The sequence below is a fragment of the Asterias amurensis genome, chromosome 3 (assembly GCF_032118995.1).
Source record: "Asterias amurensis chromosome 3, ASM3211899v1".
Taxonomy (NCBI): Eukaryota; Metazoa; Echinodermata; class Asteroidea; order Forcipulatida; family Asteriidae; genus Asterias; species Asterias amurensis.
Window position 1 is genome coordinate 8,677,397 of NC_092650.1, and position 17,011 is coordinate 8,694,407.

Here is a 17,011-nt window from a genome sequence, read left to right on the forward strand (position 1 = left end):
GCCTCGTCACCACTCATTTATTCCCTTATTTATAGACACTGACCTGCATTGATTTCTACAGCAAATGTACAGAGAGATTTAATGCCTGTTGTAAACTCAGTGAATGTGTAGGTCACCATGGTAGTGCCCACATAGAAGACGGAGCCTGGTGAGTGTGACTTGGTGATTGAGGTGCTTCCTTGGTACATAGGGGAAGCCACTGGCTCTACCCAGTAAACTGGTGAACTTATACCAGTCAGGATTCTCATGTTCACATCGGATGGACAACCCATGAATATTGGTTGTACTTCTTCAGCTGAGGGGATACAACAAAGTTTGTAATCAATCAGTAGAGTAGGAACGGAATCTAACTTTTAATTTACCATGCAAATTATTTATTCACATTCAGCCTTTGGTGAATAAGACAGATGCTAGCGACCACCAAAAACACTTCAATTTGGACTTTGATAAACATCAAAAATTTAAAAACTACAACACCCATTATACCACCTCATGTGTTTGTTTCCTTCTTTTTTTCTTAATTAATCTGTGCACCAAAGGGTTTATGGTCTCTCAAATCCATTTTAGTCAACTACAATATTTTCTGAAAAGTGCAAAATGCAATTGTTTTTTGACCAAAATGAGCTGCGAACTGGAGTAAATGCGCACAATAATGGGTATTTTCTATAATAGTGAAGCAAATATACAACTGTTAATCTTACAGTATAAGACCGTGATGGCGAATCTGCAATCTGAAACCAATCCAGCCTGATCGGTGTAGCGATATATAACATTGAAGATGTAGTTTCCACTAGCATAGAAGTCTGGTGCCACATTTCTAGAGACCAAGGGTGCTTGTCCAGAGTTATCGGTAGCGTATGGTTCATCCCATGTCACAAATACTGATGATTGCCCAGCTTCACGCCGAACCTCAAAGTCAGATGGACAGTTAAAGACAACTGGAGGGATTCTGTCATCTATGAGAAGAGCTACAAAGAGAAGCACTTTCAAATGTTAGAGGCAGTCGACACTATTGGTAATTCTCAAAATAAGTGTTAGCATAAAACCTTACATGGTACATGTAATGAGTAATGGGGAGAGGTTGATAGTATAAAACATTGTGAGAAACGGCTCCCTCTGCAGTAACCTAGTTTTCGAAAAAGACGTAATTTACCATGAATTTGTTTTGACCCCTCAGAATTAGATTTTGGTCTCAAAATCAAGCATCTGATGCACGCAACTTCATGTGACGAATTAATTGAGCTCAATTTTCACAGGTTTTTTTTTTCACCAAGTGAGGGCAGACTAGTCTTTAACAATTACCAAAGGTGTCCAGTGTCTTTAAGTTCAGTTTACAGAGATAGCAAATTCCTCTGTTTCTGTGGCTTTCATAATGTACGTAAGATGACACAATATGTAGTTAGTGTTTGAAAAGGAACGAAAGGAACTTTTCACATCAAATGACCACTTCATCCACAACATGTTTCTGGACTGGCCAATGGCATACAAATGATTACAACTAGAAAAACTTTGAAGTGACTTAATTTGTTGCTGGCATTAAGACAGAGTTGACATCATGAATTCACCGCGACATTCCAATGTGTAGGATGTACAGGCATGCATTGCAACTATCATGATTGCTTAGCTTAAAGCCATTGGACCCTTTCGGTAAACAGTATTGTCCAAGTTCCACACTTCGTGTATCACAACTTATATATAAAATAACAATCCTGTGAAAATTTGGGCTCAATCCAGATATCGGAGTCGGGAGAAAATAACGGGAAAAGCCACTCCTGTTTTCGCGCGTTTCGCCGTGTCAAAACATGTGTTTATAACAAATCCGTAATTCTCGCTAACGTGAATTTATATTGTTTTACCGTTTTCTCAAAAAGTAAAGCATTTTATGGACTAATATTTCAAGAGAAGTCTTTCACCATTACCTTCTGTAAACCCTGTAAATTATTTGTAAATCTGTGAACTGTTTTTTTTTTTCTGTACCGAAAGGGTCCAATGGCTTTAACCAAGAGGGACGCTAGACTCTGGAAATCAGGCCTGGTAAAATCCCTTTATCTGACTCCAGACTCTTGTCCGGTTGTTGTAAAAATGTGGTATACAAGAATTGCCAGGCTGCCTGGCTGGCTCAATTTGGATCTAGTCCAAATGCTCCATGTATCCAGCATACCATGGTATTAGTTTATCAAAGCTAGCTTATGGTCAAAGTTCTGCAAGTGACTGTGAGTGGGTACTCATATTTTCTCACATTACAACAATCCTGGTGCTTATTATAAAAACCTTTGTTAGATTTCCTTTATCATGTCAGGATTTCATTGTGGCAACAATATTTTCAAAGGAGTTCAAACACTCCAGAAGCTCCAAAAAGTTCAGAAAACTAATACCGCAGTTGGGCGTGGAAATGTTTTCCAAAACTGGATGGGTCCAACAAAGTGAGCCGACATGGAAACTCAGATGGTTATGAGATTGTGGACAGTTAGGAGTAAATGGTATGGTTTTGATAGAGAAAAAAGGGCAATGACAGGGGTAACAAATCAAAAGAGAACAACAGCGGCCTCAACAACGATACTCACTTTGTTCACAGAGTATGCCAGTATACCCAGATGGACACTGACATCTTATTCCATTCATTGAAGCATCTTGAATACAAACACCTCTATTCAAGCAACGACACGTTCCTGTCACTACAAAGATAATCAAGTACATGTATGTCAATTGATATGGTCGGGTGTGTGATTTACAAAGAACAACATCGTGGAAAGTGTGTTTTCAAGAAGGCCTTTTCGTCACTTTGGACATGTTTGGTCGATGGAGGATGACCATTTGGACACACAAGTAATTTGATTGCTACGCTATCCTATGGTTGCTTCTTCATTTCATTTTTCCACTAAAGACAAGTATGGTCAATGGAGGATGACTACAAAGAATGGTTCCCCAATCCGTGCTTTGTGTACAAACATATGGACACGCGTCTGGGAACTACAAAGAATGGTTCCCCAATCCGTGCTTTGTGTACAAACATATGGACACGCGTCTGGGAACTACAAAGAATGGTTCCCCAATCCGTGCTTTGTGTACAAACATACGGACACGCGTCTGGGAACTACAAAGAATAGTTCCCAGACGCGTGTCCATATGTTTATACACGAAGCGCGGATTGGGTATCTTTTCTTCACAGGACGAACGTGTGCAGATGATTCCACACGCTTGTCCTGGGAAAAAAATCTGCGCACGGTCGGGGGACAATCGGCATATCGGCATTAGCGGTAAAAGAGCGTTAGTTGAGAAAATTCACACGCAAAATTTACTTGATTTTTACTCAAAATCTGTGATACCTATGTGAACGATTCCAAGTATAGTGCTATCTCAGTCCGCGCAAAGTGCAGATAAGGCAACGTTGCCTTATTGTGCAACCAGTAGCGCAATAATGCAACTTCCGGTGTAAAAGTAGAAAAATGTAAGCTACGTTGAAAACAAGGTGAAATACTGTCAATGCTAATCAGCTTATGTGGTCTGAGGGTAAAATAAAACATCTTTACTGTTGTTTTAGGATAGTTGGGCTGGTTGGGGATGGGGTGGGGTGGAGCATGGAGGAGGGGTGGGGTATGGGGGCGGAGCTAATACTACACGTGAGAATAGCGTCAAGATTAAAGGTTTATTTATTCATTTTTTTAAGCTTCATAATTATATTCTGTATTTACATTGAGTTTTTAATTGTGATACATTTCTTTAATAAAATTATTTCTGAACGTTGATTAGTTCTTTTTTGTATTTATATTTATAATGACGATTTAATTCCTTCTCTGTGAGCACAGGCTTTCTTGATCTGCCGGCTCCAAGTCTTTTTCTCTGGCTGGGCTGGAGGAATGGAACAAGTTACCAAAACTCGTCAGGTAATCATCTTCTACTGCCATTTTCAAGAAAAACCTCAAAACCTACTTTTTCAGTCAGCCTCGACATTAATATGTTGTTGTTTTGTTTTTCTTGTTTCTTTGCTTGGTTCTTGTTTAGTTCAGGCGCTTATAAATACCTATATTATTATTATCAACTCTCAAATGTTTTACTTTTTTCTAAGTCTCGTATTTCAAAAGTGTACATTTTCTAGGTTTTATTTTTAACATTGAAAGAGCAATAAATAATAAATATAAACTATAACTTGTGTTTAAAGTAAAGTTATTTCTAGAAAAATTTACTGACAGTGATTGAATAATTTAAAATAAAAAATGGCAAATTGCAAACTGCATGGTCACTTAAAAAAATGTAAATAAAAATAATTAAAAATTTGTCTCATACAAAAACACAAAAGTTTCATTTATGGTAATGATTCATCAAGATTGCACAACTTTAGTAAACATCAAAGTGAAAAACACTTCTTAAATAAACATTTTTTAAATCTTTAAAAATTAACAAAAAATGTGATTTTCAAATCAAATGGAAGTCAGCAATTACAACAATGTTACACTTTTACCAAGTTAATAAAATGTTGCCACCATGTGTGTTCAGAATGTTGAATGGGACATCTAATTAGTACAGAACTTCCTGCTGATTGGCGTGCCCAATAGTTTTTGTTGAAAAGTGGATATACCAAGTTTAGTTCTGCCCCAATTAATAAAGATTGCACAACCAAAATTAATTATTTTATATCACTGATGTTTAATTTGTAGCCATACTTAACAAAGATTGCACAATTAAAATAATTACTAATTAATAATTATTTATTTCCGAAATAATTACTGTACCTTCCTTTTTACTTGTTTACATTTGGTTGCAATCTACTGTTTTAAATCAATTATGTCAATGGGACGGGCCGGGATGGCTAAGTTAGAGAACCGCCTGCACATCTCCCCCCCCCCCCCCTCTCAACCTCCAAAATATTTTGGGTCCACCACAACGAACTTGTCTGGCGTAAATGAAAAATTCCGGCATCGGGCCGATCTCAAGTTTCAAACCACGGTCCCTTGGACATAGACAGGCCTACTCTTGCCAAAGTTGTCACTATATTTACTTAGGTTCCCTGCTTTAATATGAAATTCTCGTCTACATACAAAATTTGTTATCCAAACTACTTCAGCCAAGGCAAGGAGCAAAGTTACTAAAATAGTTATTACTATTACAAGGCTCTTCCAAGTTTCCCGCCATCTGTTTATGTTTCGCGCAATTCATGAATGGTCATGCACGTCACTACATTTAAAAACTTAACATCAATAAAGTTTTTATTTTATTAAATTTTAACAATAAAAAATATTAAGTTTAATTTAAAACTGTAATATCATTTTTTTATTGACTATAATCAATGTTATTTTTAAAATAAGAGTGGTTTTTAAACTTGATAAATTAACACCGCTGGACGAGGATACAATCTGACACAGTAAAATGGCGTCGCAGTTTTCCTGAACGGCAAGTGTGGAGTGATGATTTTCAAAAGCCATTTGCGTGAAAACGCACAGATAACTTTTTGATTTGCACAGATAGAAAGTTGGGTAAGGAACTGTACAATACTATTATATGATTTTAACTACTCCAACAAAGCCTTTTTCGATTCCCTTTTTGTGTTTGAATGCAAGAGTTGCCGAATAGTGCAACTTTGAAGTAGTGCAATTCGTCAACGTTTCTCAATTCTGCTACTCAACGGTGCACAATAAGGCAACGTTGCCTTATCTGCACTTTGCGCGGACTGATCTGCAACTTCTGAAGTATTAGATCGGTAAGTTTCATGATGCGGAACGTTGCAGAAGGTTTTCCGAAAGGTTTTGATATCAGTGGTGCTGGGGCCAAGGATACGGAGTGGATTGGACCGATTTATGGGGCTATGGTCAGTGCAGTGCGAGTCTAACGTCTAACACAAACACTGCCCAGCATGAACAGTGCTAATGTCATACAGCGGTGCCAGTGTGTGAACGAATAGCAAAAAAAAAAACTATTTTCACTTACATTCTTACTTGGGTGGTGGAATGTTTGACCATTTAGCAGCAACCAAAAACTGAACATAATGATGTATACTAGTTTACATGTTATTTTAAAGATGATCAACTGTTCTGCAGCGCTAATACCACTGTCAGTCACTGCTAATCATGACATTGACAAGCGAAGTGTGTGGTAGATGATTCGGCACGGTTCGTCCATTTTATTTTCATTCTCCGGTACTCATGCACTCTCAGTAACTATCGTCACTAGAGGGGGCTAGTTATTTGTTGACGTCTTGTCATTGGACAGAAGTTGCAATGATGAATCAATCCATTATGCGGTTTTGTTCCGCTATCGTCTCTCCCGTAACCTCCTAAACGTACATCTCTCACGACAAGTACCAGTCGGCTTTTTTCTGGTTCTTTTATACAGTTTTAATTTTGGCATTGCAAATCTTTTTCTTTTCTTTTTTTATCTCGCCAAAATTAGGCTCTGTTATGTCCTTTAAACTCTCATTGGCCCTCGGGGCGGCAGAACTTCCACTCCGCAATCTCAAAAATTGTCTTACCATTCAGTCCCAAACTTCTCCGTTTCACCACTACACTACAAATGCCGGTTGTCCCCGACCATGCGCGTATTTTTTTCCCAGGACAAACGTGGAGAATTATCTGCACACATTCGTCCTGAAAAGAAGAAAAAAACCCAGATCCGTGTTTTGTGTACAAAACTTATGGACACGCGTCTGGGAACCACGAAGAGTGTGTTCCCAGACGCGTTTTGACCATTTTTGAGATTGCGGAGTGAATTTTCTATCACCCCTAGGGCTAATGAGAGTTCAAATGACACATATAGAGCCTAATTTTGCCGGGAAAAAAAAAAGAAAAAAAAAGATTTGCATTGCCAAATTAAACTTTGCAAAAGTGAGGTTGCGGGAGACGATAACGAAACGAAACTGCATAGTTCTGGGAGTATCTCCACCATAATTCAAACTATGGGTAAAAACAGCGACAATTATGTTTTATACCAATACAAATAAAACCAAATACTAATAAAAATAGTTTCCTTTTGAAAGGTACTTGAATTTTGGCCGATATGACCAAAACAATTTTAGATCTAATGTTTTAACAGCTCTATATTGGCCTTAAGGTAAAGTAGATTCCAGAAACTTTTAAGATTCATGTGAAATTGAACAAAAAGCACGTACAAAATCTAGTAGAAATTTTGTCGTTACATCAGAAACCTCAAATTATTGAATTGTTCAGATTTAAAAAAAAATGATTATGTTTGCAATGTTTTTGTTGTTGTTGAAAGGCATCTGTACAGAGTGACTCAAGTTAATTAGTAAAGCAATGTTTCACCACAGCAAAACAGAGTTTGACTCCTGTCGATAATTGTGGGACAAGTTACTTATCCGGCACAAAGGAAACACAAAAGAACAACAGACAAAACAACACGTAGTTTCATCCAGACAGAGTGTGTTACGGACCTCATCACGTGGGTAATGGGCTAGCCACGCACAGTTAAAGGAACACGTTGCCTTGGATCGGACGAGTTGGTCTATTAAAGGCGTTTGAAACCGTTTGTTATGAAATGCATATGGTTAGAAAGATGTTTTAAAAGTAGAATATAATGATCCCACAAGTATTACTCGAAATTGCACGGTTTTCTTTTTACGTCGCGAACTATCACGGTCGGCCATTTGTGGGAGTCAATTTTTTGACTCCCATAAATGGCAGATCGTGTTAGTCGACAGGGTAAAAAGAAAACCACGCAATTTCGAGGCATATTTGTGTAGACCATTGTATTCTACTTTTACAATATCTTCCTAATCATATGCATTTTACAACAAACGGTTACAGAACGCTTTTCAAAGACCAACTCGACCGATCAAAAGCAACGTGTTCCTTTAATAGACCAACTCGACCGATCAAAGGCAACGTGTTCCTTTAAAAATATAGGCCTAGGCCCTACTCATGATAAAAACGAAAACAGCCATTAGAACTCTGGGAAATAAATTGGTTGTTGCAACATTTTGTACTAAATAATTTAAAGCAGGTAACATTTTAAATACATTCAAATTTACAGCTTAATGTGAAAAATATTATGCTCCCTATTTTACGAATCATATTCAAACCGGCTAACATAATTATTTATGTTTTGATTAACTTTACTACCCGTTTGTTACAAACGTGTCCTGTGCAAGAAAAAAGCATATGGAACTTCATTTCAACGGCTTGTTTTGAGATCGCCGAAAAAATCCGAAGCGAACAATGTCCACGCAGGAAGAATAGTCCCGAAGGAATTCACAAGAAGCGTTAGTTTAGGGGCATACACGGTTTACTTCTCGATTCATTTTTTTTTTGACAACATAAAAACTATTATAGTTTTTACGGAATTACTTCTAATCAAAGTCATACCTTCCCTAAACAAGTCATAGATAATACAAGAAACTATGATTCACGACACAAGAATAACGTAGGCTACTATTACTACACAACCGTCAGGTTGAAACTTTTATATTCACATGTTTAACAGTCAATCATCCAACCCTACCGTTGCCTTTTGTTATAAATTATAAATTCTTCCGGGTTGTAAAATTTTGAGCAGGTGTGTAAAAACCGGTAGGGGAGGGGAAGCGGGGGGGGGGGGGAATGGGGGGGGGGGGGGGGGTGCACCCGGGTGGGGGAATAAATGTGTCTGACCTGTCCTCGACAGTTTCTGATCTCGTTTGTGGGAGAGTGTTGAGGCGCCTCCCCGGGATTCCATTACCTCTCCTGACCACTTCACTGCATGACTGTGGTAAGTTTTTGTCAACTTTGTCTTCTTGTTACGTAACTCCCGTTCAATAATAAAAGCCAACATTAGCAATTCAGGTCAAACTATTCAGGTTACCGCCCGTTCTGTGTGTAGTACCTTGAGATACCATTGATAGCGTATACCACTGCCAATTCATGACATCGATTAACTAACGTGTAGGCTTCCCTACGTCTTCTTCAGCCAAGCACAACGTGTCGGGACCCTTGCTTTAAAGCTATGCACAAGCATGGAGCTAGACCTCCATGGCACAAACACCAAGACCATGTCGCAAAATACTACTTTTGTACTAATAACTCGCACAAACTTGTTGGTACAGAAAAAGTATTGAAGCTTGAAATATTTAAAAATGCGTGCTTGTGGGGAAATACACGTTTTACGTAATTAATTATATTGAACTCATACCATAATCGAACTTTTTACTTTTATAAAGTCTTCCATCACCTAGAAGACTTTGTTATTCTATTGCTATATCACTTTCAGAAACGGCTTAAAAACCAGGGGAATGTTCTTTCCGGAGCAGTGTTCGCGGAGACGCTTGGCTTGTGTCAGGACACTTCGTACATTGGACACTTAATTCGTACATTCGGGACACTTCGTACCGTAACCAAATTGGTCACTTCGTAAGTGACCATCAGCTGAGTCACTTCGCATCGTCAGCCAAATCACTTCGTACCTTCATTAAAATGGGTATTTCTCAATAAGTTATGGTTCGTTGAAATACAAATAATACTTAACAAAATTGTAACTTGTGTTTGAATTATTACGTGAATGTCCTATTTAATGTGAAATTAATATTTTTTGCATAAGTTAATTACCGCCAAGGACAACATATTTTTTACAAATATTTTAAAGTAAAACAATCACGCAAAATAGTCATAATTTGTTTGATTTGCTTTTATTTCAAAATCATCCGATCACAAAGCACAAAATATTCATAAACGATGCTGAAATCCCGATTTAGCACGAAGGTAGGAAGTAGCACGAAAGTCAGAACAACTTCACACAGAGAGTCTGTAATGTTTGGAACAAACTACCAGCTGCAGTTGTTCATTCCCATTCAACTAACATCTTCAAAAATGGCATTGACGATTACCTCACCAAAAACATTGACATGTACAGTTTTGCAGGATGTTTACCACAGGATGTTCACCACAGGATATATGGAAATATTAAGTTCATTCTCTTCTGCTCTCACATTTGACTTTGCTACTTCCATTGCATTCAGTACTTGTGCAGTAAGTTTTGTGTGAATATGGATGGGCGTTTTATAAGGCTTCATTTAGCCTTCATTACGCAGAGCCCGAATCTACGGTGCTACAGGTAAACAGGTGTCTCGTGAGAAGGTAGGAAGTGTCTCGTGAGAAGGTACGAAGTGTCTTGTAAGATGGTACGAAGCTTTGTACAATGTACGAAGTGTCCAAAGACACCTCGTACTTTGAGTTAAAAAGTGTCCTGGGTACGAAGTGGCAAAGGTACGAAGTGTCCTGACTCCTATATGGAACGCTAGAAGCGCTACAACCTTCCTCAAGGTTACGTATGAGGTGTGCACAATTAGTTTCATATCCCGACTTTATTTCTCCATTACTTCTATTAGTTCTTGAGACACAAAATACCTATTTATAATTTGTGGCAGGTTAAGGAGCCAGAATTGTAGTCACATAATATATAATAATATGAGGACCACCACTCAATGTCTTTTGCAATTGCTTGGTATACGCCATACTGGACAATATTACTCTAATGGTTGCATCGAAGGAACATTAAATTTAAATATATTATATTGTTGCTTTTACTTTTATTAAGGCCTACAATTTAGACGGAATTTTTTCTCACTATGATTAGTTCCACTACTAAATTTCTAGGTCGTCTTTATTATTCATGAGCCTCGTGTTCATGATCAAATAATGTAAATCGGTGATCAGGTATACATTGCTTGGATAAACTGTCGTTATTGCTTTACATGAAAGGGAAACATTGACTTATCATGCTTATAAACATTATTCTAAGTTATGCATTGTGCAATCATTGGTTGAACGCCGGTCACCATGAAAAACCATCAAAAAGCTGTCATTAGACGAAGTTTACCGCCAAAATAAAGCAGCATAAGATGAGCTTGCACTTACCCTGACTCAATATGGGCGTTGGCAGCAGCGATAGCAGACACACCACAACTACAACACACACTGCATGTAGCGTCTTCATCTTGACACAGCAAGCGTTCAACTGAGTACAAAATGGCAATCGATTCCTTAAACAGTGGGAGAGAAGAGGGGGCCAGGGTCGATGAAAATCAGGACGCAGATTACATGAGTTCCAATTGGTATCAAGCAGCAGCCGAGGCCATCCCGAGTGTTAGTGGATCAAGAACTAACCAGGAAAGATGTTCAATTCACCTGGTGAACCCAAGAGAAGAAGGGACTCATTGAAGCGTAACATTCTCATGTCTATAGAGGGGAAACCTTGCCATGATGCCACTTTGGATTGGTGCTTATATACCCGGGCTGCATTCCATTACTGTCATTGTTTGTGTAAGGCTTGTATTGAAGAGTTCGAACATGGAGAAGTGTGTACAAGAGGGATTGATTCTTAACAAATTTCGCTGCGAGTCTACAACGTTTCAGTCGCTCCAAATGCAGCCTCTTATAACATTTCAGGTCATATTATTCAAGTTTTACCATGGAGGTAGAAATTTGTATTTGATTTAAATCTCAAACAATTTCCCCGCAAGGAAACAAATTGAGTAAGCTTAACTTTTTTCCTCCATGGTTGAACCAAGAACAAATGAATAGGAAGAAACTACAGTATAAATAAATCGTAAACTTGCGGGTACGGGGAATGCTCTCAACCACGTGTACATCTCCTTTGTGTGCGTTGGCTCCGAGAAGAGCCAGAAAACATAACCTTTTCAAGAAAGCTCTCAATGTATAACTATTTTAATAAAGATATTTCTAATATTACAGGTTTTCCCGGTCAACTTCAACAAAAATCCATTCATTTTAACACGGAGGACAATATTTTAAAGGGTCTATGTAACTTTTGTAGGACAAAAAAACACAATGTCCACAGATTTACACTAAGCTTACACAGTTTGAAGATAATGATAGTAGAAAGCTTCCCTGAAAATACTATGTGCTGAGGTGCTATAGTTTTGGGGAAATGAGTAAAACAGTGTCATGAAAATAATTTTCGTCTCATGAGACGAAAATTATTTGAATCATTTACAAACGTATTTTCATTACATTGTTTTACTCATTTCTCAAAAACTACAGCACCTCAGTAAGTATTATTTGAAGGGAAGCTTTCCACTATCATTATCTTCAAACTCTGTAAGTTTAATGTAAATGTATGGACATTTTAAAAAGGTACACAACCTTTAACTACTAGCGCATTTAATTTCGTTTGAAAACAAATGCTCTGTGGAATCAGCATCCAACAGTCAAAACGAGTAATTTAATTTCACATAGTTTAGCGTTCCCTGGTCAAACCAGATTATAAAATTTCGTAAAAGCCAGCATGCAGCAGTTTACGCCTCATCTTTAAGTTGATTGTAAAGAAGTTGAAATTCGTTGACAATTGTTCGATAAAAATGACAAATGCATCAATTGTAAATAGGTAATTGAATTCCAACCCAAGAATGGTCAAGCAGTCTTGGAAACACCTATAAATTAAATAGAATGCCTGAACGAGAATGAACGAGAAAAACGAAATTATGTGTGCATGAAAACTATAGTTGAGGATTATAGGAAAATGCGTAAATTTTAATGCATGAATGAAATTGAAAGGTTTTTTTTGCTGAAATTGGCAGGGAAAACCTAAAGTTAACTTTAGTATTGGTTTGCGTTCACACCATGTGTGTACTTGCCAGGTAGAGTTGGTTCTTTATGCTATACTCTTACATTTTTGGGGGCGAATATTCTTACGAATAATTTTTATGAATTGAAATTCACGATGAATACTCCTAAAAGTTGTGATTTGATAGTGAACAATTATGGTCTCGGTCGTCCCTCAACCTATCCTTACCAATATCTTACGCATATTATGCACGCTTACCAACAGTACCGTCTATACGCAACATTCGCTGGAAATTAGAATTCTAATAATGACCGATCCGATCCTACTCTCTCATTAGGGAGACTTGCTAGCGAATGTGCTTACGAACGGAAATATTTAACAATCGCGCAAACTTCGCACCATTCGCCACAAGTCATTCTCCACCCCTTACGAAGATCGGCCACTTTATGCAGCTCTCACACGGCATATATGCTAGCGAAAGGACATATTTGACATCGCTCAAACTTCGCAGCATTCGCCGTGTCTTCGTAAGCGTTGGTAACAAATTCGGAACGTTCACAAATTATTCTCCACCTCCTTACGAAGATCGTTCAATTAACCAACCGGTTTGTTAATTTCAGCGAATGTTGCGAAGATGGTAATTCGGCGTGATTTCCGTAAGCATGGGTAAAGTTGGTAAAGCGTGCGTAAGCGTTGGCAACATTCGTAATGTATATTCTCCCGGTGTGAGAGTAGCATAAGAAAACTTGCGCAGTAGGCTTTGTAGGATTTTTTCCCTGAAACTTCTTCCGAGTTAACTAAAGGTTAACCAGTTTAATATTGCTTGCAAGTTTCTGGCTGGGCCGTTTTAAATTTGTTACTTCTTACATGAGGGTGTGTTTAAAAATCAATAAAATGAACCAAAATGTTCACGGCTGTGTGCTACCGTTTGTGGTTCTTTGGTTTGCATTTTCTTAGAACATTAACTCGTCTTAAGCCCAGTTCATACTTCCTGCGAATGCGAAGCGAATTTGATGTAAATTTGACGTCAGGGCAACCTTTCGCAGCGATATTCGCAATTGAGTTGAACAGAGCTGAACTGCTGCGAATATTCGTTGCGATTTTTGTGACGTCAATATTCGCTTCGCATTCGCATTCGCAGGAAGTATGAACCGGGCTTTACCGAAGGCGCATTTGATCATTTTTAATTTGGACACTAATCAGTGTTACTTGGAACCGTTGCAACGAGTTTTTTCAGACCCCAACTTTTTTCCGCAAACCTTTCCAAATTATATTTCTACAATGCAAAGTTTCAAAAACTATACCACTTTGTTGCTTGATAAATCAAAAACATTTGACGCAAGCCGTCAGTGGCACCGTAATGTTTTTAGTTTTGCATTTTGCAAAACCTTGAGGTTGCGGCCCAATTAAAAAAAAAGTTACAGAAGTGTAAAAAATTAATATCAAAATTACATTTAAATGATAAACAAACACATTACAAACGTGTCGCCCATTGCAAGCATGTTTTTTTTTAAAAATACATTTACCAATAGTGTCCAGTGTATTTAAAGACATTACATTGTATTGGTCCATGGAAGGAGGGTTTTCGCAAGTAGGCTCAGTGAATTACAAGAGATACAGAATCTTAGTGATTCCCTCCAAAGGGGCAAAGCCTCAATCATCGCTGAAGATCCGTTATTGACAAATGTAGATGCTCAGCTAGTGAAACTAACTGACTGGTGGTGGCCTTTAATAAATGGTATAGACTTCCGATTAAGAAGGTAGGAAAGCTGTTTTATTCAAAAACAACAAAATACTAGTATAAAAATTCATAACTATATATCACCAAATACAAAAACGCTATTTTATTTTAAAATACATAATTATCAAAATAGACAAAATTGCCGTTCAAAATAACATAATGAGTTACATAGCTAAATATGAGCTTATAATGTAAAATTGTCTAAATTACAAACATTGACTTAAGCAATACGCTTATAACAAAACAATTAATTATTAAAGCTGCGCTAAGCAAAGACTGATTACCCGCATTCTGAATATATGTCGTTGATTCGCTAATGTTTGCTTAGATGGTAATACTTGCTTGGCAATGTGCCAATGGACGTCCTGCTCCCACAAAATCTAAACCGCTTGAGTATTCCAATCATTGCTTTATAGACAAAACAAATTCAAAACCTCGTTGTTTATTTAATCAATCTGTTTGAATGAGGGATACATTTCAGTCACTATCAATTAAAAAGCCGATGACCCGCGATCGCTCACAAATTTTTACAATTCTCTTTAAACGTTATCCTAGCTTTTCAGGAGAGATCGATAGGCATATACATTGATGATTATATTCAAACACTGGTAAATAAGATGAACAAAAAGAGACAACGAAAGGGGATCTAATGGGAGAGTATTTGGGATATGTGGTTGGGAGCCAGAATTTGGTGACCAAGGCTAGACTCGATTAACATTGATATAAAATACTTGACTTGACATCGATATAAGTCAGTCTTTGGGACTCAATAAAGGTCTGCCGCTAGGTGGCAGCAAACTTGTGTGAGCAGACTGTGAACTGTGGAACTCTCCTCCAAGCATCCCTGCTGTACTGGTACTCTATCGCCAAGATACCAAAGCCCCTCATAATGGTTGATAAAATACAACCTGATTCATCATTAGTTTCTCCAAGTAAAATTGGCGAACAGATACAACGATAAAACCTTTCATTTCTTGCACTAAGTTACTGTTAAAATTTGAATTGCTATTTTTTTATTTTTGTTGGGCTTTCTCAATATCTGCCAATGAAAAGACTAATGGTTTTGTTCTTTTTTGGTGGTGGAAAAATCTCTGTAAAATGTAGCAGCTGATGAGTAGGTCAAATCGTATTACAATAAATATTAACCGTTTTTAATTTTTTTTTTTTTTTTGTCTGGTGGGGGGGGGGGGGCGGTCAGTAAAAACAGACTTTGTTTGTTACTAAACACGGGTGAAACTAAAATGGATTGTTTACTACACCAGTGATGCAAATAAAGTTGTGGTTTGACAACCCCCTTTAAAATCCTCACATAATATTTGTATTTTTGCCTTTGGGTACAATAGTTGATTCAGTTGTTTTCCAAACATTTCCAACCGGGCTTCATCGTTGAGTAGTCTTTGTCAGGGAATAATTTCAGCATGGACTAAGTAGAGCTGGCATCTTGCTTCAACACATGGAGTCAATACAAACTAATGTTCATAGGGTTTCCATGTTTTGCATACTGATTTACAATAACAATCTTTATAGCTCTCTTAACAATATTTGCATTCACTAGAGGTTTAAACACAGGGGCTAATCTGCCATATTTTTGTTGTATTCATTCAATAAGGTCTAGACAATGATATCCTAGACCCTCATGCAGTGTGGCTCAAGTATATTGTAGCAAGGCATTTTGACTACAATTATGACAGCAATAGTTGCAGTAATTGTGAAAAAAGCATTGCATTACGCGAACTTAATGTAGACTACAAAATTTTAAATTCTAGATTTACTTAAAGGGTTTGACAACATTGGTAAGACTGAAAATATAAATGTTCACAGATTTGGACATGACTTAAATGGTCACAAAGTAATAGGTCAAAGTGGGAACCATTCCTAGAAATAGTTTTGCTCAAAATGTTTTAGTTTTTAGGAAAAAAGTAAAATAATTGCTCTTAATTGCCATTTGCCAAAACCTGATGTTTGAAAACGGACAATGAAAACATTTGGGGTTTTCACTGTTTTTTCCACGACTCTGATAACAGCTTAAACTCTCACAGGTTTGTTATTTCATGTATAGGTCACATATAGTGCAGCGGATAGTGGTCTTTAAAAATAACCAATGCTATACATGGTGCTTTATTAGAGCAAACTAAATGCATGAATTCTATGTGGCCCTATACTGAAGTAGCTATACTGACTTCAAATAAAAACTGCTGATAAGGGTCCAATTGCACCAGTACGACGGATCCCTATCGAATGATGGCTACTTCATCGTCTAGATTCTTCTCTTGAGGGATTTGACGCTTGGCCAGGTAGCCTATGGTGATAGCAAACACCAGGAACAACACAACCACCAGTGCAGTCAATGCTCCCATGAACCATTCTGTTCTCTGGAGGCCTTGATTGTACATCAAATCAAGCTCACTGGTATTGGACAGCAAATCCTCATCAACAGCTAAACATAAAGGACAAACAAAATAATATCCAATTAATCAAAACCAAAAACAGACTCTTATATTTGCAAAATCTATTACAAAACAAAAGAAGACAATCTGCAAAATAAATACAATGTATTTCTCGACAACTTTATCCGAGTGTTGGGGTGGTGGGGCCAGGGAATGTTTCCCCCTGGGTAGAGCCACCACTGCAGATGTATATTACAGACACCCTGCTGAATGTACCACAATCCAATTACTGACAGGCTTACAGCATGGTGATTGATACCAGGTCCATCTTAAACAATATAATATTTATCTTTGTTACAAACAAACAGATTGAGAACAA

At 37.6% G+C, this 17,011-nt stretch overlaps 2 protein-coding genes across 11 annotated transcripts in view; both read right to left on the reverse strand.

Annotated features, from left to right (window-relative positions):
* Positions 1-11,159, reverse strand: part of LOC139935383 (uncharacterized) — a 44,385-nt gene extending 33,226 nt beyond the window's left edge. For 2 of the 3 annotated variants that reach the window (XM_071929941.1, XM_071929938.1), the window contains exons 1-4: positions 10,836-11,159; positions 2,565-2,675; positions 702-968; positions 44-295 (exon numbers count right to left, since the gene is read on the reverse strand). In XM_071929941.1, coding sequence (XP_071786042.1) covers positions 44-295; positions 702-968; positions 2,565-2,675; positions 10,836-10,914 — 709 coding nt within the window. In that variant the 5' untranslated portion in view covers positions 10,915-11,159. The remainder of the gene's footprint in view (positions 1-43; positions 296-701; positions 969-2,564; positions 2,676-10,835) is intronic. The other variant, XM_071929940.1, reaches the window with a different exon arrangement.
* A 2,920-nt stretch (positions 11,160-14,079) lies between these two features.
* LOC139935382 (uncharacterized) overlaps positions 14,080-17,011 on the reverse strand; it is a 78,114-nt gene continuing 75,182 nt past the window's right edge. For all 8 annotated transcript variants that reach the window (XM_071929931.1, XM_071929932.1, XM_071929936.1 and 5 more), the window contains one exon: positions 14,080-16,682. In XM_071929931.1, the coding sequence (XP_071786032.1) occupies positions 16,477-16,682 (206 nt within the window). In that variant the 3' untranslated portion in view covers positions 14,080-16,476. The remainder of the gene's footprint in view (positions 16,683-17,011) is intronic.